General features: G+C 47.8%; 1 protein-coding gene across 7 annotated transcripts in view; it reads left to right on the forward strand.

The window, feature by feature from the left end:
- SIL1 (SIL1 nucleotide exchange factor) overlaps positions 1-27,034 on the forward strand; it is a 90,722-nt gene that overhangs the window by 36,007 nt on the left and 27,681 nt on the right. For all 7 annotated transcript variants that reach the window (XM_015293620.4, XM_046900493.1, XM_040647078.2 and 4 more), the window contains 4 exons: positions 14,189-14,309; positions 15,942-16,038; positions 18,300-18,491; positions 22,910-23,031. In XM_015293620.4, the coding sequence (XP_015149106.2) occupies positions 14,189-14,309; positions 15,942-16,038; positions 18,300-18,491; positions 22,910-23,031 (532 nt within the window). The remainder of the gene's footprint in view (positions 1-14,188; positions 14,310-15,941; positions 16,039-18,299; positions 18,492-22,909; positions 23,032-27,034) is intronic.

Below are 27,034 nucleotides of genomic sequence, written 5' to 3' on the forward strand. Positions count from 1 at the left end.
GGAGACAGCACATTAGGAAGTGGTCCGTGCTCACCTGTGTGTTGCATGGGCACTGCTGCTTTTATAGCTTATCCCTCTGCACACTACCAACACGTTATACTGAGTGGAGATGCACATACTTGGGGGGACAGGTGAACCCCAACTGTTGGCTCGTCAGGTGTCAGGCAGGATTTGCAACACTGGCAGCTGGGGAGAAATACTGTTATTAAGTGTAACACAGCACCTTGGATACAGAAAGCATGGGGAGATGGTAAATACAGATTTCTATAGTGTCACTTTATAGTGTCACTCTTCAGAATATATTAAGACCTTGTTGCAGCGATTCCTGCAGCTCCTTCTAGTTGAATCAGTAAATTCTGCTCATTAGCTCCACGGCTTGTTTTGACCTGGCGTGTTTAAAGGAAGAAAGTATCAGAGGCACAGGAGCACCTCAGTTACTTTCTTTACCATTAGTTTTTGGGTTTTTTTTGTGTGTCAGTCCAGCAACTGTTAGGTTTGCTGCTGACACCCCAGTCAGGCAGTGCCTGTCTGAGAGGATGGGCCTGAAACGTAGAGCACTGTGAGATGTGAGCACATAGGCCTTTGGTGCCAGCATTTCTGTCTTAATCGCTGCAGCTTCCTGTGCGGGCTGTGCAGGAACTGGAAAAGAGCTGAAACGAGGAGGGATGTGACTGTCATCTTGGAGCGAGCCTGGGTGCCTTTTCATCCCACCCTGACGTTGTTTCGGCATGTAAACAGAGTCTTGGATAGGTTTAGGATGTCTGTAAGTGGAGAAGAGCTCCTAGGAACTTCCTGAGGTACAAAAAGGTGGTAGCTGAAGCTGCTGGCTCAGAGAGTCACTCACTGTCACCTCACTGTGGGTATTGCCACTTGTTTGTTGCTGGGAGCTCACTGTGTTGGTGTTGAGAACAGCACAGGTGTTTTTCAAGTGTTGCTCGGTCTGCAGATGAAATCATGCCTATTTCTCCAGTTTTCTGTCAGGCAAAGTCACAGCACTGCGGTGTTTGTGTACCTTTCCCCCCGTGCTCAGCACTTAGCTGTCCAGGGTGGAAGCAAATGAGTTCAGTTCCAACTTAGTGTTAATTTATTATGTTCCTCGCATTTAAGGACAAAATTTAAGTTGCCAAAAGCAGATGTTTGCTTGCTCCTTTTTTAGCTCTCGAAGTACTTTCTGTGTGCTTGATTGATGGACGTCCCTGTTACGTTAATAGCTGGGCTTTGCAGAAAGCTGTTATTACCAGGAGAATTTGGTGTGGGTTTCAGTTTTTCTTCATGCATTGAAAATCCATTATTAATGTCTTTTTAAGAAAAAGGGCTTCAACTCAGGCATTTTGCTTTGCTTTCTCAGACTCTTTTGCAACTGTCTTCTCTTAGACACTTTAAAAAAAAAATCAATGTTACAAGTGTTCCTTATATTTTACTGTGTGGTTGAGGGTTTCTGCTTCTTGCTATTGATTTCTAATTTTGTTGCAGGACATTTGGGTGCACACAAATTGCCGTGTGACAGATTCCTTTATACATGTCTTCCCAGTCATCTCTGAGTTGGCTTTTTGCAGGTTTCGTGATGCTGCTGAGCCTGGTAGCTGGCTGGAGAGCTTTACCTGCTTGTAGCATGTGAGTGCAGTCCTGGAGCACTTAACCTCTGAACGTGACCATCTGCTTCAGGTCTTGCCATTGGGTTTGGTTTTGTGCTCAGCGTGGAGGTGCGTTTGTGTGGTCTGTTGCCATTACAGAACTGTTCTGCCGTTGCTTCTTGGGCAGCGTAATGTTGTGCATTGTGGGAGCCTAAAGAATGTCACACTTTGGTTTGGGATGCTAAACTGCATCTCCAGCTCTTTGGATTGATGCTGGTGTGAATCCTTTGGATCAGCTCTGCTGACAGCCCTTGGCATTTCAGAGGTGCTAAGTCCAAGACTTGCTGAAATAGCATGGAAACATGGGCACATCTGGAGCTCCTGTAGAACCAGATTTGCAGATAGAGGCATCTGGAATGTGTCAGCACCTAGGTGGTGTGGGCATACCTGTTGGGGAGAGCCTGATGGGACTGAAGGAGAGCAGGTGGAATGGCACGTGTTCACGCATCCTCAAACGAAGCAGGGTGCTGAGCAGTCCTGCTCCAGGGCTCCCCAGGCACTTGTGGATGTCCCAGGACTTCAGTGCTTCAGCAGCACAGGCTGCACGTCTGCCTGGTGGTTTGGATACAGCGATGTGCACTATGTAGGTGGTATGGATATGCAGTAAATTGCTGCTGAATAGACTGGAGTGTTTGCTCATCAAGCTTATCTTCAGTAAGGTTCAAGTCCTGCACTTCACAGAGACCAGTTTTAGCTCCTAAGGAATTAGTTGTAATTTATCCCTCTGTGCTGGGAACCAGAGGAAAAAGATGGCAGTGGCACTGCAGCCACGTCCCCAGAGGAACATCACAGGGTGTGTGTGTTTCAGACCTGCTCACAGAGGACACCATCAGCCTGACACCTTCCTGGTGACAGTGCTGGAGCTGGCAGGCAGGAGGGGCTGGCATGCATAACTATGGGCAGGCTTTGACCTTGCCGCTGGAACTTACTTAACGATTCTGTTGATGTTCTGGAAACGAAAATATAATTCAGGCCACCTTCTCCTCCACGCTGACCCTGAGAATCTGTGAGGAGAAGAACTACTGAATAATTAGGGTCCTTTTTTTTTTTTTTTCCTCCTCTTTTCACCAGAGTTACTGCTTGGTGTTGAACCTCACTGTAAAGTGTCATTAGTTTCCTTGAACTTATTGGTCCAAGTGTACTTTGCATTAATATAATTACGTAAATTGCAGTCTCATTAATCACAGCATGTTCTGCGGCGCATCACTGTCTCGCCTTATTTTGCAGATGCTCTTGCTGGTAGGAGCCCCTGTAACCCCCAGCCAGGGGGTAAAGGCAGTGGCTGTGATGCTTCCCCTGTGCTCTGGGTTTTTACATCCTGCTTTGTGTTTGTGTGCTTTTACTCCTGAGACCCAAGAGCAGCTGCCAGCTGTGCCGTGGCTGCAGAGGAGGGCAGCCGGGATGCAGGTAGGTTCCTTACAGGGTACTTAAGCTGTGCCACATCCTTGTCTTCTGCTGTGTCCTTCTGTGACCACAGCAGTGCCAGCACGCTGGAGTCCAGGCTGCTTGCAGAGCTCCTGTGCTGTGCCCAGGACCCAGAGCCTGGCTGGGTTCTCACCTGGGGAAGCACTGCAGGGCACTCAGTTCTGCTGCAGCTCCGTCTCCGTGACAGAGCTCTCAGCCTTCCTGGCAATGTAAATTCTCCTGGCTGCATGCTAAAATTACACTGAGTTATTGATTTATCTTTGAGAGGATTTCCTTCCCAGGGGACATTTCTGGCCATCGTAATGATTTAGCTCTTCTGCGAGCACAATCTGTAGCAGAGCAGAGCTGTCCTCCTGCCTGTCAGCCTGCAGCCCCAGATCACACTCCTGCAAATGAAAGGGTATTTTGTCTTTGCACTGAGGAAGCTGCAAGTCTCACATGAGCTTTTTCGCCTTGACCCCAGCATTATTATCTTGGACTTGTTGCAAATGCAGCTCAGAGGCTGGTGGATGGAAAGCATGAAACTGTGCGGTAATAATGCACGTGAGCTTGTGTGAGCATGTTAACTCTTTCAGAAAGCTCCTGTTTGGTGCTGAAGGGGAAAGGTGCAGGCCAGGATGTCAAGGGCAGCTTGCAGGGACAGTGTCTGTTGGAGTGGGAGCAGCCTTGCTCAGACAGAGGGAGCGTGTTCCAGGGCTGGCTTGCTAGAATATATTAGGGCTCTTGCAGTTTTTATCACTGAGCGGCTGCATTGTGACAGATGCCAAAGATATTAGCAGAGGTATGATGGGAGCAGGATCATGCAAATGTTTTTTTTTCCTCTGAAGATACAGGTTATGGCCCCTCTTCTCTTTCTGCTGACTCACGGAGCATCTCCCAAAATCAGGCCAGGCAATTTCCATTTTAACTTCTTCCTCGAGCAGCTGAGGAGACAAAGCCAATTCTCTACCACTAGCCCTGGAGTTACAATCTGCTAGTTATCTGTGATTACAGCAGTGAGCACCGTCAGTAGACCCTTCAGGAAGTGTTTTCTGTAACGCATATAGAAGTGAAAGGACAGAGGACTTTTATGTCTTTGGGTGTCAAACGTACATTCCTGGGGGTTCCCATATCTAATCCTCTTGTGGGTTTGGACCTGATTTCTGCTGCAGGGAGTGCACTGTGTGCTGGGCAAAGCGCGAGGCCGCTGATGTGCGTGTTGTTTAACCCCCCCACAAAACCCAGCATCTCCCAGCGAGGCCCAGGAAGAATGTCTATTTATTTTCCTGTGAACCAAGCGTGGCACAACTACTTTCTTTCCCAGTGATCTATCTGTGAGATAAAACAAGTCCTTAGTGCCTGTCTTAAATACTGCAGTGTTGACAAGTTCTCTTGACAAAAATTAGGCTAATGTCCCTTACGACTGCATTAGCTGTAGAAATGAGGCTTTAAATTGAAGCTTAGGAAAGCACTATACCAACACGCTCTCCAAGGCATCTTCTTATTCCAGCTTTTATTATTCAAATTCATTCTCACTATGGCTTGGCAGCAGCGCTGGCAGACGTTGCACTCAACGCGTTCTGCTCGTCACAGCCAGGCACTTCGGATCAGGCACCTTCCAGCGCTTAACAGGGGAAATGTTGTCCAACTGTCTGCAGACCTGCACTCTCTTGGCTCTGGTGGATGCTGTAGGCCTGGTGAAAGCGGTGCTGGGCTGTAATGTGACCGCGCTGTGCAGCGTGAGGTGGGCCAGCTGACACACATCTCGTGGAGATGCAGTGCCAGGCATTGAGCGGCACGCTCTGCCAGCAGTACAGCACGTCCTGAAACGCTCCCAGGGAAAGCTGGAGCCATGCAGAGGGAGGATTTTTCCTCTGTGGTTTGTGTCTGTCTTTTCAGTTTCAGCTTTGAGTGCTTTATTGACACAGAAAGTGAGCGCAGGAATAGACACCACTTAAAGCTGGTCGTGAAGACCCCTGCTGAAGCTTCCCAGCCTTCCCTTGGAATACAGAGTGGGTTTCTTCTATTGGTTTGTCTTTGCCCCCGCTCCTCTCCCTGAATCTTAGACTTCAGCTTCTCATTTCATATCACAGATTCAGCATGGCCTAGCTTAGGTCCCTGTTTCTCACACTGGTGCTGGTCCTGCTGGATTATTCCTCTGATGCCAGTGGTCTGCTTGGCCAGAGCCCTTGTCATCCTGCAGCGTGTGTTGGCTGTGCTGCAGCAAGCTGTGGAGTGTGCCATTATGTGGGAGGCCCATGAGATGCTGTCAGTGTACCACGACTCACACCTTGTCTGCAGTGCACATCATCATCTGCCCAGAGATGGGGTGGATGCCTTGTCCCTGGATACACTCAAAGTCAGGCTGGACGGGGCTCTGAGCAACCTGATTGATTGGAGTTGTCCCTGTTCATTGCAGGGGAGTTGGACTAGATGACCTTTAAAGGTCCCTTCCAACTCAAACAGTTCTGTGATTCTAAGGGAGCAACTGCTCCTTTCCATGCATTGCCAGGTTGTCTCAGGGCAGTTTTCTGTGTGTGGTCATCTCAGTGCTCTGTGGAGAGAGAGAGAGAGAGAGAGGCTCTTTGAGAGTGGCTTTTCCCTCTCTAGGACAGATAATGAAGACAACCGCGTTTGATGACGTTTTGGAGGTGCTGATGTCTTTCACAGTAAAGAAGCTGATGGTGCCTGACTCAGAAAGAAGTATCTAACAGATGCCTAAAATTAGGCAGGAATAAATATCTTTCTGAATTCCTTCTGTAGATTCTCAGTTCTCCTGGCCATCCCCATTGTCCTCCTCTGCCTACATTCTGCCTTGTTCTCTGAATGTAGATAAGCGTGCAGCATCCCAGATGGGCTTTTGAGTATAACAAATACACCTGTGGGATGACAGTTTTTTAACAGGTTGCGGTGACATTATAAAGTAGTTTAGGAATAAATAACATAGTGAGCTGGCGAGGGTTTATGCCTGACTTTTGCAAATAACAGGTCTGCTTGGTGTTGACTTGGCGGCACGGTGAGACACAGGTCAGCACAGTGTGCACTGTACCCTGTATAGCTGGATAGTCAAAATGAGCCCAGTGTGGCTGGGACCTCTGATCCCTGCTTTTTTGCTGCCCAGAGCTTTGGAGCAAACTGCTCTCTGTACTGCTGCAGTTCACAGAATCGAGCCTGAGATGAGTACGGAAAATAAATTAAGTGCTTTGTATTGAATTGCTAAGCCACATGCATCATGCTGTAACCAGGGGTGTGGGGTAGTGCGTAAGAAACGGCTGGCTCAAAGCTGGGGATAAGGTTCTGCTTTTAAAGCGAGACCATATGTTTTTGGCAGCATGCTTCCCTCATGCTATTACTTTTTTTTGCCTGGTGTATTATCTGCTGTCGTAGTGCAAACGAGAGAATCCTTTGCAGAAAGGGAGGTGGAAGGGCAGAAGCACTTGTTGCGAGGAGCTCTTTGCCATTTGAAGCTTTTCTATGTTGGCAGCAGCAGCAGCAGATACATCAACAGATGCTACAGCAGTGCCTCCCATCAGAGAGGCACCATATGTCCTCCCTGAGCACTCCCAGCACTCCTTCCCCGGGAGCCTTCCTCGCCAGCATCCGCCTTCGCTGCCATTGCTCTCTATCTGAGCATCCCGTGAAGTGGCAGACGCGCCGTTCCCTGCCCCACGCCTGCCTGCCGGCTCTTGTCCTCTGCAGTACCTCCTGCTGCAAGATGTTTGAGTTTTGATGGGATTTGGGGCTGGCAGCTGGCTTGTTTTGCTCTCCTGGCCAAGGCAGCAGGTGGGTTTGGCAGGAGCCGCAGCCCAGCGCTCGCAGGGCACAGCGGGCCTGAATAACCCAACTCTCGGCGCGTGCTTACAATTCAGAGAGCACAAATACTGGTGCAGTGGGAGAGCGCTGGCTCAGCTTAAATTGGCAGTCATAAGCAGTGGTCCAGCCGAGTGTCCAAATGTAACTGATGCTTTCACATGTCTGACCAAGTATTACCTATTGGAAAGCACCTTCCTTGCGAGCCTTTGTTCTCCTTTAGCTGCAGATCGATTCACAGAGGGAGGGATTGGATTCTGAAGACATTTTAAAAACATTTTCATTATATATGGTGAGGGAAACAAATTACAGAGAAGACCTGCACTAGAACAAAGGAGGAGCTTTGAAACCTTTTCCAAATAAACATGCGTTTGAGCGGCAGGCCTGACGGATGGTGTTTAAAGACATCATCATTACTGCAGCAAGCAAGCTGTTGACATTAAAATCATACGATGCAAGAAAGTTTAAGGCCTCCCAGGGTTTGCTGTGGGCACTCATCCCCCCATAACCTTGGCTTTATGGAGCCCTGAGCACTCCAAATCCGTGCAGTGGACTCCGTGGCATCAGCTATAGGAAGGCAGTATCCCAGTAAGCACCAATAAGTGACTTCTGACTCACTAAATGAGAAACGGCAATAGAAAATGGCTTTTTTTCTGTGTGCTGAGGAGTGTGACTCAAGTCCAGCACAAAGCAAGGTTTCTCCTTTGGGACACAAAAGGATGCCTGGGCAAGAGCAGGGGCAGTGGAGCTTTGGGATGTGTCGGTGGAGTTCTGAGGGTTTCCTGGGGGTGGCTTTGCTGCCAGCAACAGTGCTACAAGTTGGTCTAGGAACAGATTCAGATGGCTCTGTCCCTGCTCAGAGTGGAGCAAAATCAGCGCTGGAGAAGCTTTTCTATTTAGACATCACCGTTTTGACAGGCTGAATTGCAGGGTGTTTATTAGCGTAGCTTGGAGTATTATGGAAAGGATTTGTCAGATAAATGGACCAACTAAGTCTTTTATGTGAAACATCCATGTTGGGTTTTTTTGTTGGTGGTGGTTTGGTGGGTTTTTTTTTGTTTGTTTTTTGTTTTTAACTGTTTCTTCAGCCTCTTGATAAGTCATCAGTCTCAGCCATTCCTGGAAGATGCGGTATGAGTTGCTGAGAACCAGTAAGCATGAAGGGATGCAGTGCCCCACTTCCAACGGTCTGTGGGGTATCGATGCCCAGATCACTGTCTGAACCCTTTGTTTGCCCGATTTAGAAGAATTGAGCAATTCAGTTTTGTTCATCTTTAGTAAGAAGAGGCTGAAAATTGGAGATTTGTGAGTTTTGTAGCCTTATTCTGCAGTAATGTGAGCTCGTTGCAATGGTTATGAGAAGTGGTCTGTATTTGCTGCTTGCACTTGCCATAAGGACAAAGCTCTTCTCTCGTGGTTTCCTCTGTAATCCCAGCAAGTGATGTCTCTCTGTCCCTGTTGGTACTTTGCACAGCGGGTTCTTTGTTCATACTGAGGTCTCCCAGGTGCAATAATAATACAAAATGATGGCGATAAGAGCAGCTTGACTCTGCAAGGACTTCACGTTTGCAGACAGAAGCAGCCCATCAGCCATCCAGGCAGCCCTGGAAGGGATGCAACCCCTGCAGATGCCACAAACACTTGTTTAAGAATTAAGTTGTGAACACCGTAGGCATGCAGTAATTATAAAAGAGAGTTTTCTCTCTGTTTAATTACAGCAGGTAGTAGAGTCGCTGCTGTCACTGTCTGCGCAGAGCTGAGAGTTATGGAGTGATGGGCAGTGAGTTGGACAGGGCTTCACAAAGGGTGTGCTGTGCTCAACAGGCTGCCACTTCCCAGCAGAAGAGCAGAATTACTGGAAATAAGAGGTCCACAGACAGTGGCCGTGGCATCAGCATAAAGCGTTTGGTCCAGCATCATAGAAGCTCATGCTTGAAGGTGAGCATGAATGTTGGAGCAGGAGCTTCCTCAGTGCTTCTGCTGCAAATGAGGGGCAGTGGAAGATGCCTGGATGGCTTTTATGGAAAGCTTTGGGGGCTGATGCTGCTGAACCTCCCCCCAGGAGGTGACCTGCATCGTGTTAATTTCCTTTTCAGGTGGCACTGAACTGGGAGAACCTGTGAGTGCTGGACAGCAAACTAATGTAAGAGGCCGCAAGCAGAAAAAATGAAGGGCAGAAAATAGCAAAATGAGATTCAGGCTTTGTGCTTTCTCTTCCCATCAGTAATCCATCTCTTCTTGACCTGTGCCTGCTACACATCTTTTTTTCCTTTTGTATGTAAAAATGTTCTGTTTTGAAATAACAAGCAGCCCAAAGAGTGCTATGACTCAGCCTTAAGAAAACCCAGGCTGCCTCCTTGCTCACCACTGCTAACCAGTGAGTCCGGAGCTGAAGCGTGCTCCAAACCACTCCAGAGTAAGGCTTCATCTGCTTTTCTTTGAGCATAGCACTCAGCCTGGGAAGCAGGTTGACAGCTCCGTGCTCACAGGGCTGGGCTGCTCGTGTGAAGCCCCACATGCTCAGCAAGCAGAGGACGCAGCAGGGCACGCAGCTAGGAGGTGCCGAACTGTTGTCATTGCATTGCCTGGGCATCCCTGGGCAGAACTGTCTCCAGCTGCTGCCTGGGCTGTCTCCTGCCCTTTGCACCAAAGAGGCCGTGGTTTTTTCTGACCTGAGCTGCAGTGGGGCTGGTCAGTGTCCAGGGACTGATCCTGGTACTGCTGCTGCCTGCTTACAGCACTTCAGAGCTTCAGAGGCCTCCAGAATCCCCCCCCAGCATCTCCCCCCACCATGCCTGCCATGGTGGCTCCTGGACCGCAGCAGAGGGGAGCTGTTCTGCTGCTGGGGATTTGTCTCCTTGTGCTTTTTAATCATTATTTTTAAAGGAGGGGATGTAGTATTATCAGATAACTTCTCAGAGATGCTCTGCCAGCCTTGAGCAACCTTATTATTTTCAAAATTGCAGCAGTGCTGGTTTGCTTTGCTGGGAACGTTCAGGCATCGATTTGCGGATTCTTTTGTTGCCTGTATCAGGAAGTCCCATCCCCTCACTCCTCTGCACTGAAAGAAACAAAGAGCAAAGAAAGGTAGATGCTATTTGGCAGTCTCTGAGACACCAAGGTGATTTCTAAGAACTGCAGAGCCAGTCACTGACTTGGTGGTTGTTTTTACACTCTCTCTCTCTATTTTTTTTTTAGTGGTAAATGAGGATACTTACTTGGGAAGAGAGCAGGCAGAAGGGAGGAGCAGGGCCAGGGGCTGCTCAGGGTGCTCAGTGCCCTGCTCCTGCCTGCAGAAGCCATCCCAGAGCAGCTGCCTGCTGCGGGAATGGAGCGGAGCTGCTACTGCTGGGCAGGTCCATGGAGCGCTGCTCTGGTGGAGGTGGGGAAGCTCAGGGACAGGTTACAGATTGCTGTGTGAGGTTTATTTGTATACGTGTGCTGCAGAACTTCCCCTGTTATTTGTCACGCCTGCTTATTATTGTTCGAGTCTGGCTGTGCCTTGTCGCTGTGCAGAGGTGCAAAGACGGGCCAGTGTGGCCAGCCCGACACAGAGCAGTGCACTGGAAGGGTGCTGGGCAGGATTGCACCTTTCTTGTTCAGTGAGGGCATGCAGCTGGCATTTCATCCTTGTCTGGGAACAGAGCGATGAGCTTACCTGGGTACTGTTAATTGACAGATCAGCACAGCAGCCCTCTGCTTTCAGTTACTCTGCATATACTGTGCCCGATTCTTCCCTTAGCAGCGTATGTGATAGAAGTGCGTTATGTTTTCCATTTGTTTATTTGCTCATAGTCTTGTTTTCAGCCCCTGCAGAACTTGATATAGGTGCAGAGCTTCAGAAACGTACACATAACAGAATAATAGATAACTGTGATTTGGTTACAAGGCAATAATTTAAGCCGACAGGTTTAGCTGATAACATAAAACACACAAGAGAAATAAGATCAGTTTATAAATGTCAGCAGAACCCCTGAGAGTGAGTTGCTGTCTTGAAGCTGACTCTGGTGCGGTTACTCCATCTAATATATTATAAGGAGAAATAAACGGATGTCTGAAAAAATCTGGCTGACCAAGATTAAAAGAGTAGGGCTATAAATTAAATCCTTCCTCAGTGTCACTTTAAGCAACTTTCAAGACAGACAGGGCACATCCGTGTATGATGAATGCTAATGCGTCCTAAGAGCTCGGGGACCCGGCACGTACCCAGTGTGCTGGTACCCAGTGTGCTGGCACCCAGCTCCTGCCAGGGGCTCACTGCATTGCTGGTCCCTGGACGAGTAGAGCAGACCCAAGCCATGCAGCTGGGCTTTGTGTGAGGTGTGAAGGGCACGGATGGGATGTGGGGGAGGGAGTTGGGTTGGTTCCTCCCTTGGAAGGTCTGGCCTTTTTGGCATGTCCCAGGTGGGGTGTTTGCACTGTAAGCAGCCGTTTCCACTCGCTGGTTGGGTGAGTCCGAGCGGAGGGGTTGATTACGTGGAAGGCCTTCCTTCCCTGCATGGGGAAGCAGGCAGTGGGATGGGACAAGGGGTAGAGCTGGAGGAGTTTGAGGTCGCTGGAAGGTGAGGAGCGGCGTGGTTATGTGTCTGAGTGCGCGACACACACCTGTCTGGGTGAGCCTTTCTTTTTCAAAGGCATCAAGGAGAAAAAAGGGGCAGAAAATCACTTAAATATAAAATTGTCGTTACTATTTTTAATTGAGCTTTGGTTCCCAAATGCGACTTAATACAAACAATAAGTAAAAATGAATTCCTCTAGGAAAAAAAAGCCATTAAGAATATGATTCTGTATCAACAGAACGTTAAGCTGTGTAATTGCTTACATATGTATTGCTGCGGTGCGTGCTGCTAGTTGTTGAATAGTATCAAATTATAGGAATCAAAGGGAATCAGCCATTTTTGAGGGCAATGTCTAGGAGCTACACGCTGAAATGAGATTAACGTGCAGGGTTTCCAGCTTGCTCATTTAAATCAGCAGCTTTAATCACATTGTTGAAGTCAGCCCACCCCGAAACACGCTTTGGGAATAATCCTCAAAAATACCCCAAACCAAACAGGGCTGCAGACCTCACCCTGCCTCCAACATCTGGAATATTTTAAGTGACTGCGCAGATCTTTGTACTGAAAGCAGAGTTGTCTTTCTTGGTTTATTTAATAAGGCAATATGTTTGTCCTGCTGTTGCATGAACCTGTGCTGCTGTGCACAGTGGCAGGAAGAAACTCCTGCAGCAATAAATGCCGCTTAAATACATCAGAGCTGAGAGTTCTGCTCTGGGCTTTGGACAGTCTTAGTCAAATCTCGTTTAGGACAGTGGAAAGAAGCAGAAGTAGGAAAGTTTGCGTCTTCTCTGATGGCAACGTCCTTAATTCAGTCGTGCTGGGTTTGTGAGCTCGCGCACGCCGGGCTTCGGATTCTTTTATTTACTGCTCGCTCAGAATAGAAGCTGGGAGCACTGGTCACATGGGAGGCAGGCAGCCCTACTGGAGGCTGCTCCATTGCTTTGCCTTTTTATGTTTCTTTTAAGTAAAGCCCGTCAGCCTTGTTCCTCTCCCCTGGCAACAGCGTGAACTAACGTGGCCAGATGCATCGGCAACATGAAAGCCAGAATACACTGTACTGCTGTAAGAGGGACATTTATTTCTGGCTGCGTTTGACAAATCGGGGGCTGCTTGAGCAGGTGCTGCGGTTGCAGCCTGGGCTGCCCGAGTGCTTTTGGCCCGGCCAGGGGAGCCGCTCACCTGCTGGTGGGAAGGACGTGGCTTTTCCCTTGGCCAAGCGGTGGTAGTGTCCTTGGAGGAGGAAGGCATCCTGCACGTTCAACGCGTAATGCCATTTAATACACCTTTCTCTTGCCAGCAGTCCCCTGCCTCGATGCCTCTTGAAGCACAGAGGAGCAGCCCTTACAAGCTCCTTGTCAGCCATCACAGCCCGGCTGCACGGGGAACACTCAGCTATCACAGCACATTTCTGCACAGCTCACCTTTGGGAAGTGGACAAGTGCTCCTCTCTTGGCAGACACCTGGATTAGAGCTCCCATGTATATCGAGTCAAGGAGCAGTGGAGTGGTTGGGCCACAAGGCTCTCCCATGGGCTTTGTGCCGTCCACACCTGCGTGCAGGGGAGCCCAAATGGCCTGGGCTCACAGAGTGAACACAGATAATCCCATCAGTCCCTTTGCGTATCAAACCAAGGCAACGTCCTACTGAAAGGATGTGGTGGAGAGAAAGAGCAGCTATCAGAAATGCACTCAGAAATCCTCCAAACTGGATTTCCCTGGGTTTATGTGAATGTTTGTACCTCTCTGTGGCTGTAGGCTTTGAAATGTTTTTGTCTGAATTGTGACAAACGTTACAGTCTTAAGTAGGAAGCGCTGCACCCTTTGATCAGTGAAATGTCTCTTTGGTCTTCAATAGGCGGGATCAATCTGTTGATTCCCTAGATTAAAGGATTTTATGTATGAGAACATGCATTTATTGTACAAAATAATTATCCTTGTCTTCACTTCCCTTTGACAGGAGGCACTACCTGTCTCCTACATGCTGAGTTGTTCTATTCTAGACATCATTTTAGGAAACAAAGGAAAGACTAAGGAGGAAATCCACGTAGAGAAGCCAGTGAGCAGCTGTGTGTCTGTCTGTGTGCTTCTGGGTATGTGCAGCTGAGATCTCCGTGTTCCTTCAGCTGTGATCCCGCTTTCTTAAGCAGGCAAACTTCTTCCATTAAGTGGAGAGGAAACGAAGTGAAGAGGAAGCAACCAAACATTGCTGTCTCTCCATCCCTGTGCAACAGTTGGCCGTCATGATGCGTTTGTGCTGAATTGTGACCAAGAAAAATACTCTGAATTTCCCATCTTTTGTGCATTTAAAAGCAAAACTTAATGTATTCTGTGTATTTTTGTTGGCAGGTAGCAGTGATCAGTTATTCCTTTTAATACAATATTTCCAAACCAACACAACCTCACATCGGTACACTTGATATTCAGCACACCAGGCTGTACTCAGATGTGTGCTTTGATTTCATTTCGGCAGCTGCGTTTTATTCAGCAGTCTATTCCCCTTTCTCCAAATAGTCTCCGAATTCACTCCTGATGTAGGTTTTTAATGCTTGCTTAGGAACTGGCGAGTAAGGTCAGTGTGGCATTTCTGCAGGGTTGAAGCAGCCCCGGTGTCACAAGGCCATGGCAGGAGGGTTGAGTGCTCAGCAGTGAGCAACTTGGTGTCTCTGCAGTGCAGGATGGGTTTCTTTGTGGCTCTTTGGAGCAGGAGCATTTGACTTCAGCCCTTTGTATACAAACCTGCAATAGTGCACATGGCCTAAAATAACCTCACTTTTGTTTATAGGTCAAGCTGTTCCTGCAGGGTCACACGTTCGGTTAAATCTGCAGACAGGAGAGAGAGAAGCCCGGCTTCCAGACAGTGAAAGTGGGAAAAGTGACACAAAAGAAGAGAAAAGAAGAAAAAGGTACAGTGACACAAAGCTCCAGTCTTCTTGTTGCACAGATCTGGACAGACTGTGGTTTCATGTCTTTTATTAGCAGCCAGGATCCCTAGTGCACTCAATTGCTGTCTCTGCTGGAGACCTAATTGCTGGTTTAAGGGTTCAGCAGTGCTGAAAACTGGCCCCCATCCTTTGTGTTTCCTTTGGAAGGTGGGTAGATGTGCTGAGCGTGGATATTCAGACACGCCTTTGTGGCTTCCTGTGCCACGATGACGAGCAGCTGAAGGAACTGGGATTGTTAGTTTGGAGAAGAGGAGGCTCGAGGGAGACATTATTGCACTCTACAGCTGCCTGAAGGGAGGTTGTGGTGAGCTGTGGTGAGCCTCTTCTCCCACGCAACAGCAATAGGACTAGAGGGAGTGGCCTCAAGTTGCACCAGTGGAGATTCAGGTTGGATGTTAGGAAATACTGCTCCAAAAGAGTGGTCATACACTGGCACAGGCTGCCCGGGCAGGAGGGAACATGGTTCTGAGGAACATGGTTTAGTGGGAACTACTGGTGATAGGTGAGCGGTTGGGCTGGGTGATCTTGGAGGTCTTTTCCAACCTTGGTGATTCTATGATGCACATTTGCATTGTGGCATCTCTGAATTACATTTAGTGCTTTGAAATACCTGCAGCAATCAGTGTGAAACTACTTTCTTATCTTAAACCATCTGAGCAGCTGTGGGGGCTTTGTTTGTGTTGACCTGAGCCCAATATGGTATAGTTTTAACTCGGTGCTGCCTGAAGGGTTGCGACATTCATTTACACATGAGTTATTGCTGATGGGCTCCTTAGATCACACAGCCTTCCCTGCACCCAGACTGATGTCTGAAGTTTCTCTCGTGCTGGCTTTTCCCTTTTCCTTTAACAAAGTCAGGTTCAATTACTGCGGGAAACTTTCTTTCCTGAAGCACAGTCGTTTTCCATTGCATTTGCCATTGCAAATGGCATTTATCTGGAGTACAAAGAAGCTCATAAGCTTCCTGATGCCTCAACTACTGGCTTTCTTTTTTTCCTGCACATGTGTTTATGGCTCAGATAAGTTCCCTGAACCAGTGAGGTCCATGTAAAGAATAACACAGTGTCGTTTTTCTTTCTTTGCTTTTTAACATTTCTGAGGAATTTCTGATTGGACTTACCCTTCATGGAACTCTGTGTGTGATGAAGGGCATAACTTCAGCTGTAGGGTCTGCATGTTAAAGCTTGCAAGTTCTTAGTAATCTTCTAGTGACACAGCGGTCCTTTTTCATCTTTATTTTTATTCTGAAACATTCTCTGTTTCTTTTTTCTTCTTTCCACATGAAAGCAGAGGCATATATTAATTAGCAATATTTACCGTGTTAGGACTTGAGATTTTAGGTCAGCATGCAGATTCTAAAGCCTTTTGTGATTGTCAGGGTGAGATGTCAGCAAACCACACAGAATACAGCACTGGGACTAATCTTTTGTCGAGTGTGGAGTTTTTCTAGATTTAAGTGAGATGCATGTGATCTAGTGCTCTTAGCTCTTTTTCCCCTGGTATTATCCTTCGCTGATATATTATGGTGAAAATATTACAGATAGAATTGTTCACTCCTGTAATGCTTTTTTTTTTTTTTGTTTCCTCTGCAAGGCTGAACAAGATGGATATTGACACAAATTCATTCACATCCCAGGAGCTCAAAAAGGCATTGGCTAAAATGAAGGAAAGTGAGAAGGCAGAAAGAATGGTAAGGACAGTTCCTTGTTTCTAAAGCAAAGCACGATATGCTGATGCAAATGCCCTATGTGGCATGTCATGGAAATATGATGGTTAAAGCAAGCCACATTTCTTGCTGTCATTCTTGGTGTACCACTGCTAACGTGGAACTATGAGATCTTTGCTGTGAACCCAGAGCAGGTGCAGTCAGTAGGATGACTGACCCCTGAGGGTTTTCTGTTTGGATACTATTGTGATTAGACCTGAATTAATAATGCAGAAACATTACTTGCAAACACTTATGTGAACCCACGTACTCATTTCCTTTCCATTGTTTGCATTGTATTTTTATCCATTGTTTTGATCTATTTGTTCAACTGCCACTTAGTTCACAGAGATGTCTGCAAACCCCCAAAGTGGAATGAATTTCAGCGTGGTGATGTTTGTAAAGGAAGTTACATGCTGTTTGTTATCCTCATTAGAGTGAGGAAGTACAGAAAGTGCAGCTCAGTCCCTTCTGTTTTGAATTCAGTGATGGTGACCAACCACTGGATGTAGCATCCTCTGAACACTTGGATCTAGAAGGGATCTTATGGCTTAAGTTTTCAAACTCATGCCTGGGTGGCAAAAACCAGATCGCTGTGCTGAAACAGACAGGTTTGCTTACAGAAGCTGTAAACTTCCTTTTTGGTTACAGAGAGGAGACAATCTGAAGTCAAACAGGATATGTGTGCTGCTTGGAGCTGTTCCCCAGGACAGGAGCAGCCACTGGCATGACATGGGTGGATTATGTGTGATCCATCACATTGATCACAGCCTTTTTTCTCCTTTTCTGCTTACAAGTATTTCCTTAAGCCCTAGCTCCTCCTACTGCCTTGAAGTTGAAGGAAAATTGAGGTGGGAATCAAGGCAATAGTCTTTGAGTCCCAGAAAATCTTTTCTCCTCTATCTGGCATCAGGGCAGTGTTTTGTTTACTGTAAGATTATTTATGCAGCAGCCAGCATTACTGATAGCAGGACTTCTTGAAATGAGTGTCATTTAAATGCAAAAATTAGTGACACTCTATTATGTGAAAATAAGCCATATTTTAGAAAAACCTGTTAGAATAGCTATTGTCCCAGCAACTGGGCTAAAACCAGCTATATCTAATGGACCTAAAGTACTCCATTTAAAATCTCTCCTGCGGGGAGCAAATTCATCCTTGAAGTAACTGTGTCAAAGTAAATTGAGTTACACCAAGCATGGTCCTGTATATGCTACTGCAAAAGCAATTTCTTCTGTGTGGTTGGAGTTGGGGTAGCATTCTGTGTGTCTGCGCAGTTCCTACAGTGATTAGGCTGGCAATCATTAGTGCAGATTGTACATCATTAGATTGCTTTTACCTCCATCTCTGTTTCTTGCCTTCTTGCTTTCTGCAGCTCTTGGGCAGCCCACCTTCAGTGTGTCCCCCCTGCTTTCTGTGTCCTTGTGTGCAGCAGCAGGCTCTGCCCCTCCTGTCCCAGTGTCACCAGTGCTGCAGCTCTCTGGGCTCAGATCTCTGGCAGAGCCTTCTCCTTCCCTACGCACATCCTTCCATTGCTCTTGGTTCCTCAAAGCCCTCTGGGTGCTGTTTGTACAAGCAAACACTGCAAAATGGTCACTATCCTGGAGTGAGCCCCATGGCACCGTGCTTCAGCTGCCTCCCTCTGTGCAACATACTGCTCAGCACAGTCAACTGCAACAGCAGGGGAGCTTGCCCAGGGCTGTGGGCAGTCAGATCTTGAGAACATCCCCATACAGGCAAGTGAAGACCAGCAGTGCCTGTTGCCTCTGTTTTCAGTGTTGTTTGGAAAGGTTCACAAGGTGTAGGAAAGGTGTACAGGTGCAGGCTAAGCTGCTCGGAGAATGTGTGCTGGCACCCAGGGGCTGCATTTTACAGATAACTGGGTTCCGGGGCTTCTCAGAAGTGCCTGAACACACGGCAGGCTGCTCTGCTTGGGCTGCACTTGGATGCATAAGTGCTGCATGGTGCAGTGTTGCTGTGTGAGCCTCTGGGTGTCCAGGCTGCCCTGTGCAGTCCACAGGCAGAGACCTGTGTGTGGTGGGACCTGCAGTGAGGCAGGGCAGCACAACAGATCTGCTGCTGTGCAAGCATTCCCTCTTCCTGCCTACAGGTCCAACACCCTCTCCCAGGGTACCCTCCCATACCGCACTGTGGTAATCCAAGTCAGCTGGGTTCCCCTTGGACATCTGGGTTGGGTTTTCTTGCTGAGCTTTATCATCATCTTTCTTGGTTTTCTCCTGTTTTCAAGGCCCACGAGGAAGAAGTAAGGAAGAAATTCCGTCCCATAGAGCAACTGAAAGAAGAGTTTGAAAAGCTGAACGTGAAGATGGAGACGGATTATGAAATCATGGATAAATTGATCAGCAAATTTAACAGCTCCGCTTCCACGCTGGATGAAAAAGTAGCAGCGCTTTATGATCTTGAATATTATGTTCACCAGGTAACAAAAACACATTTGTATCTACCATGTAAAATCCAGGGACTAAGGTATCATAAATGCGGTTTTATTTTTCTTATCAGTATCAGGTAATATAAATTCCTTAATTAGCATAATCCTGGGACAATAACAGATAGTGGAGGGCTACTGCAGGCTTATTTTTTATCCAGGTTTGAATAAATCAGCACTCGTAACAGTAGCAAGCAGTTTCCTAGGGGTTAGTGTTGCTTGGTTTGTTGTCTGTTCTCAGGCTTTCTTTCCTGTCCTCTTTTTATTTCTTTATGTATGTGTTAATATTGTGAAAATGGGTTTATCTGCAATTTTGTGGGTGAGTGCTAGAAGAAAGCAATAGTATTTTCTCGCTCCTTCCATGGGAAGTGTCTGTGGCTGCAGGTAGGTGCCCTTACACCAGCTGACAGAGAATGTCTTCATACCAGGGAAGATGAGAGACACCCAAAGCCTGTGTTTTGTCTTGGCATGAGCAAGGGATGGCCTGCAGAGCCTTTCTCGGAGCTGGGCTGGTGGCAAAAATGACTGAAGGCTCAGGCAAACGGCCAGTTGCAGAGCATCAGCTGAGCCGTGCTAATTAACTGTGCGTGAGGCTGAATATCTCCTGAAATCTGTCCTCTTCAATTTGTGCTCACATTTTCTTTTTCCCCCCTCAGATCTCTCTTCGTGTGCTTTAAGCTCACACGTCTTCAGCTCTGGTTTGCTGCAGGCTGTGGACATATCAGTCTCCTCCTTTGTGGTCGGCCACTGCGTGTCCAAGCATTGAGGCTGTGCACAGCCTTGTGGGGAGGATGGGGTTCCCCCTGCCCAGCAACTGGGAGAACTGGAGCAGACTGGGAGAGTAGTCGCTCTCACTTCTGAGGGTGAATGCGAACTCTTGAGAGATAGCAGGGCAAGACCTTTCACTGCGATGGCATTTATTAAAAAACAAACATGTATTTTTTTTTTTCAAGTTAGCTGAAGGAGTGAGCTGCTGAGGATGGAGTCCCATGCTCCATCTAATAGAAGCGTTATTTCCAGGGCTCTTTGTCTTGTATTTCCACATTAAATCTCTGTCATGCACACGCAGAGGCTTCCTTGCTGTTTGTTCTCAGTGCCTTTGTTTCACTGACGGCATCTGTCTGACTCAGAGAAAAAGTGTGAACAATGGGCGCCCTCAGAGCTTTGTATTTATTTATACTCAGGCTAATTCTTGTGGTTAAGGGTGCCAGAACATCAGGCCAGCAGGCTAAGAAGCAGCCCCCAAACACACTGGGATGCTTTGCTTTCCAGCGTCATGTTCTGGATTATTCCAGCAGAAAATCCTGCCTGCTTAGGGTGAATGATTTCAGACCATCAGCAGCAGCAGGGAAATGATCTGCTCTGCCTGGCCAGGGACTGACCGGAGCATCAAAGGGAACCGCATCCAGCATCAAATGGGTCAGACAGGGGAAATGGCAGGGAAGCTGGCACGGAGCACAGAGGGCTCCTTTGTGCATCGATCACAACGCCGCTCTGTGCCTGCGCTGTCGGGGCAGATGGCTGGGCAGCACCTTCTCATCAGGCAGGAAGCTGATAAGAAATATGACTTGTCTGTAAGCCAGCATGGCTTTTCCTTCCCTTTCTTCTTCCAGTGACTTGAATGAGTCCAGAACATTATCTCCGCTTGGTACTGACTTGAGCAGCACTGGCTTAATGTAATTACTGAACAGCAGCCAGATCCGCCTGCGCCGCATACCAGCGGGCTGACCCACGGCCGGGAGCCCTCTGCAGAGCTGTGCTGTGGGAAGCCTGGGGCACTGTGCAGAGACCAGGGGCAACCTGCTGCTGCTATGCTGACTGCTCATCTCCCAGAGCGCCTGTTGGGCAGCACGCACTGTGCCCTGCAAGCTAAGGATCATGTCCTGCTCCACGGCGTGGTCCTGGGCATCCTGGACCTGACTCACCATGAGGAGAACTGCGGGCAGGGGCTGAGCTTCGTCTCCCGAGCGCTGGCCCGAGGGCTCTGTACTTGCTGAGGTTTGGGTTGCCAGCTGTGCTTTGCTTCTCATCAGTCAGGATTCAAGTTGGCATGTTTGGGAGCCCATCTTGGAGGAAGGATTGGCTTGCTAGGTTATCTGCGATGCATAAAAACCAAATGCAAATGTGAAGAGGCCAGAGCATAACTCATTTATAAACAGAGTTCACGGTGCTTGCACAGCAGTGTGCGGAGCCAAGCCCAGCTCCATGCTTTGCAGACTCTTTCTCTCAATTATTTACTCTCCTTATCTTTCTTCTTTCCCTCCTCTGACATACTACACCATTTCTCGTTGCTAATTTCCTCTCCATTGCAGATGGTTGACATGCAGCTTTTCCTCGCTCTCATTCTCCAACGTTTTCTCTCTCATCTCCCCTCCCCTCTTTCTTTCTCTTCCAATTTGAAGGTGTTCCCTGAGTAACTGCTGTCATATTTGTTCTTCTCCCATCCCTCTCCGCTCCAACCTTGCCTGTGTACTTTAGTCAAGAGCTCTTTTGATCTTTGCCTTTCTTCGTGCTGTTTTCAGTGGACTGAAGCGAGGCTCAGGCAGAGTGCCTCTCAGCAGCCTCCGCTCCCCAGAGAGGTCAGTGCCTCCGAGTTGTGGGGTTTGGGACTTCTGTTGTGGTTTTTGGTGTTCCTTTTCTCAGCGGTGAGGGAAGGAGCTCTCACGAGATACTCCAGAGAAGAAAAGGATGCTGCTGAAAAAGGAATGCATCTTCAAAACAAGCTTTGCAGTACAATTTGTATTCTGTGGCAGAGCTCTCTGGCTGGCAGGAGAGCTGCCCCGCAGGACTCTGCTCTCAGTGAGGATACCACAGCTGGATTTATCCCAGCTGCTGCTGGATGCAAACTTTCTGGCCTGTTGTTGCCTAGTGAGTCTGTTCCTTCCTGAGCAGGAGGAAGTGTCCAATTCTGGCCTTAAAGCAGCCTCAGGTTCTTACAGTCGGAGCCATCAAAGCCTCCGCCAGTGGGTGAATTTAGGTTGCTGTATAAATTTCTTTGTAGACGAAGCTGGTCTGGCAGATCCAGCCTGTAGGGCCAGTTAAAAGTAGGATCTGAAGGGATCAAACAGCTGCTGCAAGTCCTGAATGAGCTGCAGCAAACCCACAGAGATGGGCTTTCTGTTGACAGCTTTGCAGAGGGACAGCGAGTGGCACCTATTGTCCGAGTGGGGAGAACGGACGAGCTGTAGCTCCCAGTTTGTGCTTGTGAAGGCTTGTAGGACGTAAAGCTAAATAGTTATTCATTCTCTTGGGCACCTGAAGCGTCTGACGTACGGCCAATTTTGGTGAAGGCACACGGTCAAGATAAAAATAAAGCTAAGCACGAAGGGACTGTCAGCTAAGAGGGAACGTGGAAGCGGTGTGCAGTGTTTGTTCTGTCCTACTCCATCAGCTCGGCGCTCTCATGAAATGGGGAGGTCATTTGGTGCAGTTATTCTAATGTTTATGTTCTGCTTCCATCCACCAACACGGTGCTGTCGTCTTTGTGTCTTTCACAAAAGACATTTTTTGCACAAGCAATTCGGCAAATTTGTCAGACATTTCCTCTTAAGCTGCAAAAAAGCCTTTAGAACAAAAACGCCTCGATGTGACTTTGGGCTGAGTTTTGTACTGGCAGCACTTTGTTTCTCTGACTTTTGTTTGCAAACCACCCAGAGCCCTTCTTTAATTTCCTCCCTAAGAACAGACGTCCGCTGTGATTTTTGTCTGCTTTGCCCCACGTCTCCTCCAAGTCAGAGACCGATGAATTTCCTGGAGGAATTCCTGCTAACGTTTAAACTTTTCCCCAGTGGCACTGAGCCCAATATTGTCGGATTTAGAAAAATCATTGTATGGGCTGCCCCAGGGAAGAGCTCCTTGCTGGCGCTCCCAAACAGGGACTGCCTGCTTGCCGTTCACATCTGCACGGAAGTGTTGACTGTGGTCATGAAAAACACCTGGCACAGCCATGCAGCTGCTGAGGTACTGAGGCTGCTGATGGGCTCTTAGACAGTTCTAACTCCTCGTGCTACAATTAGAGCGTTAATTAATTAATTGCGTTTGCAAAACAGACGATTCCCTGGGTTCTGGTAATGGCCGCTCAGGGGAGTGAGCAGAGGATTTTCTCTTCTGACTTCACCAGGTTTCCTGCACTCCCAAAACACGTGCCGAGGGAAGTTTGGGTAGTTAATCCGAGTGTCAGCAATGCCTTCTGCATTGGATAATAGCCACCTGTCAGCAGACACATGACGTCCGTTGCTCACCGGCAGCGTTGTATGAAACACCCGCCACTGTTCTGTTAATTTAGGATTGCTTTTAAAGCTCAGAGCTGATGAGATGGGGAGGGATGGGGAGAAGGCACTCCTGAAGAACTGCTGGATTGGGTCCCGAGGCCTGTGGCTGTTCTGTGCTGACAGGGATCTGCTCTCTCCCAGGTGGACAACGCGAGGGATTTCCTCTCCATGGGTGGACTGCGGCTGGTGATCGAGGGCCTGAACAGCACAGAGGCTGTCCTGAAGGAGCACGCTGCCTTTGTGCTGGGAGCCGCGCTCTCCAGGTGAGCTCTGTCCCCCCAGACCAGCTGTGCCAGGTGCTTCTCCTCCACCCTCTGGTTTATTTCCAATAGCCACAGCTGGCAACTTCTCTCCTCCTGCAATGCCCAACTTTCCTTTCCCCACCCAGCCCTTTCCTTGCAGCCCTTCGCTTCCCCCAGGCTTCTCTTCAGTGCATCCTCACCCTGCTCATTAGACTTAGCCAGAAGTAATTCAGCATGGAAACGGATGGCTTTTTTCTCTGAGCTCCTCACTTTTGCGCAATCCGAGGGGAATAGTTACTGCCTCTCCTCCTTTCCCCTTAGCAGCCCTTTGAGAGGGAAGATTTTGAGGATGATGCAGTTATGATTGCCCAGAGAACTCCTTCCTCCCTCCTATTCCTTGCTCCTAGGCTGCTTTAGGACAGTGAGATGCTGATTTCAGAAACATAGCAACTCTCGTGGTCTCTGAAGGTTTTGTTTTTAGCCCTGGGGACACGTGCCTCTGACCTACAGGCATAACCTAAAGTGTTTCAATTAGGCACAGGGTTGCAGATTGATCTGGAGGATGCTTGTGATTCACTGCAGGATGGCTGTTGCCCAAAGGAGCTGCCCAGGCTGTCTGATGCCAGCTGGGAATGTGTGCCACTCAGGCGTGCCACGTGGGCAGAAGGGCTTGTGTTGGTGCTCGTTTTGTTTGATGGCTCTCTGGGCTTTGTCCTGTGCATGTATGTGTTGTGCATTCATCCAAGACTTCAGAAATGCGTTGGATGGACCCAAACTTCGAGGTCAGGAGCTCAGACTGAAGATTGAAAGTCAGGGCCATTATATCTGCTTACTTCTATGCCTAAAAATGCAATCACTTTCTCCACCATTATAAATTATTTATCACGTAGTCTAATATATGGTCTACAGATCTACATTTCTTTTGCAATCTTATATACAATGCAATTGGTCTTCAGCATGTGTAAAGTAATGTGGCTTCAGTGACAGCAGCAGGTGCCCTGATTTACACCAGGAAATGATCCAGCTCGTGGTTCGAAGCAGAGCTTTGACTCACTGATCACAATAAGATTCATTCCTCCACTTCAGAAATGCAGACCTGCTCTTCCTATGCCAGCATGCATTAATATTTGAAACGACGTTATAATCTTTTCCTTAGGATCTTTAATGGCATGTGGATGTTTAATTATGTTTCATAAAGAGAAAGTCATGCAGGGGCTCTGGAAACATTTAAAGAAAACCTACAAAATAAAGAGGGACTATTGAATCCTGTCTTCCCTGACTTGGCTAATGTGACATTATCAGGACTCGAGAAATTAATTGTCTGATGATATGAGCATGTAGCAGTGGCTGATGAAACTAATGCTCTGCATAGTGTTCCTCAATTGGAAATGCCTTTCTTTGGACAGGAACTGTACTTTTCTAACATGATAATGTGAAAATATAACTTTGGAAAGTTTTAAGCCTTTTTTCTTTCAAGGATATTCTGACAGATGGTAATTTTTAGTGGTTCAGATGAAGTATTGTCTGAGAGCTCAGTTCCAAAATGTGAGGAAATATTATGCCTGGGTTTTGAGTTTGCTTTTTTTCTCCTTGCTGTGCTGTGCTTAAGCTTTCTCAGTAGACACCTACATGCCAACTCATCTGCTTTGTGCTAGCTGCTTAATTTGTTTGTTTGTACATTTTCTCAGGTTACTCTGTGCTCTGTTTTAGCTGCCAGGGGCATTTCAAGTACTTAATGCCAAGCATTTTTGGTTGCGTTTTGTTCTTCGAAGGGGTTGTTATTTCTTTCTTTCTTTCCCTCGGAGTTGTTCCTAATGGCCTCAGTCAGGCTGTAGGAATTTTCTTGAAGTCCCTGGAGGTGCAGCATGCTGGGCTGTGGGGCTGCGAGCTGTGCTCACATGCTGGTCCCAGGTCCTGTGCTGGATGTCCGGGCACTGAAGAGGCAGCGGTCTCCTGCTCACAACCACCCGCCGGCTGCTTGGCCACCTCCCAGGGCAGCTAGCTTGGCTCAGGACAGGGGTTTCAAGCTAAGTAAACCTTCCCCCAGAAAATCAGATTGTGATTGTAGCAGCTCCTCAGCCAGCCTGGGATGGCTGGAGCTCCCTCTGTAGCTGAATCTGGAGGAGGGAGCGTTACCTGTGCTACTGTGAATAGGCAAGTTGTGTTGTGCCCAAAATAACCACGGGGCTCTGAGCAGTCTCAAACCTGTCTGAGTCAGAGCCTGAACTGAAACAGGGAAAAGAATATTCAGGTTTTCTTCGGGCATTCTTTGTCCCTGACTGTTCAGGTAGGTACAGGTGTGAAGCTGGTGAGGGATGGAGCAGCCATGTGCATCACACTGATCTTGCTCTGCTGTACAGAGAGTTTGGAGCCACGTTCTCATACAGAGTTCAGTGATTTCCCAAGTTCACAGTCTAAAACCAAAACCCGATTATCGTCCCCAGACTCGGAACTTTCTCACTGCTGAGTGGCCTGCTGCAGGGTGAGCGGGAGTTGGAGATCATGACCCTTGCTTTGGTCATGGTTTCACTGTGGGTTTAAGTGCAGCTGCTGTAGGATGGGTGGCAGTGCTGCCTCAGGCTGTGTCCCCTTGCAAGATACTGAATCAGCAAAGGAAGGAGGAGGCTGAGGGCACAGCAGGGGCATTCAAGCTTTCTGCTCCTTGCTTGAAAAGCAGCCTTAGCACAGAGCACTCTGGCTCCCAGAGCAAGGAGTCACAGAGTCTGCTTGCCTGGGTGTTGCTGGGACGGATGCTGTCTTCCAGGTATCCGTCTGCCTCTGTTTGTGAGCCTCCCTCTTGGAAGAGGGTGACCTGGTATGAAAGAAATCAAACTTTCATCTCTTGTTTCTCTTATACGTCCTTCATCTTTGACATTTGAGGTTTAATGGCCGCGTTTGTGACCAAATCAAACATCGTTCCATCTGGCAGAGCTCTCTGAGCGCTGCCCTTATTGCAACTCTGCAACCTCATCACAGTCTCACTGTTCTTAAACCTTTAACAAAATGTTTTCCGTTCAGCAGTTTACAAAAGTAAACTTCATTTGAACAATCCTCGAGTGCTCTGATTGCAAATAAAAGTTAAATGCACTAACAAAAATAATTGCTAGGCATGTGGGATTGTACATTTAGGTATCCATAATTCACTAACGGAATATGCCAATACACAACATTATCTGGATTTTCAGTGATTGCATTAGCATAAAAGCATGTTAGCGTTTATCCAGTGGTACTAACATTTAAATATATATAAAGTATGAAATATTAAGATAGGGCATTTTGGAGGCGAGTGAAACTGCTGCTGTAAAACGTTGTTGCGTATTTCTGGAGGTACGCTGCGGTATCTTCGGGTGGCAATCAGCATCCGCACCATTGGGTCCAAACATTGCAAAAATGTCAATGTTTTATGCAAAGAGGAGCTATATTAAGCTAAAAAGATTGCTGATGAGAGAAGTGTCTTCTGATGTCCTCTGAGCTATTTGCAGGCAGCATCTTCCTTTGTTCGCAGCACAGCCGGGCCTCTGCAATTTGTATCTAGATGTTTCACAAGGCTGGAAATGTTAGCCAGGAAGGATTATGTTTGTGATTAAAACCTCCATTTTTAAAAACTTTACCGCCAGGAAACATTTTTCCACACCAATAATTTGAACATTTTAATATTTTGTAATAAAAGGATTTTTGTAATCCGTTTAAAAGGGGAACAATAATTTATGTCAAATGCATTCTTGAAGCTTTATCCCAAATGCTTCCCATATGCTTAGGGGTGAATTAGAGGTGAGGATGGAGAGAAGCTAAGCTGTGCAACCTGTGAGGCAAAGAGAAGCAGTTGGTATTTCGTGGGGAGAGGCAGAGAGGGCAAAAAGTGAAGGATGAGCCACGTGAGGAGCCTGGACTGCAGTTCTGCTCAAGCTGCGTGGCTACAGACAGGGTGTCAAAGCAAGTCTCTGAGCCCGTGCTTGCTGTGCGTCCTGGCAGGATGCTGGGCAGTCCCATCTCAGCTTCTGAGGCTGGAAGAAGACCATTCAGC

The sequence above is a fragment of the Gallus gallus genome, chromosome 13, assembly GCF_016699485.2.
Source record: "Gallus gallus isolate bGalGal1 chromosome 13, bGalGal1.mat.broiler.GRCg7b, whole genome shotgun sequence".
NCBI lineage: Eukaryota > Metazoa > Chordata > Aves > Galliformes > Phasianidae > Gallus > Gallus gallus.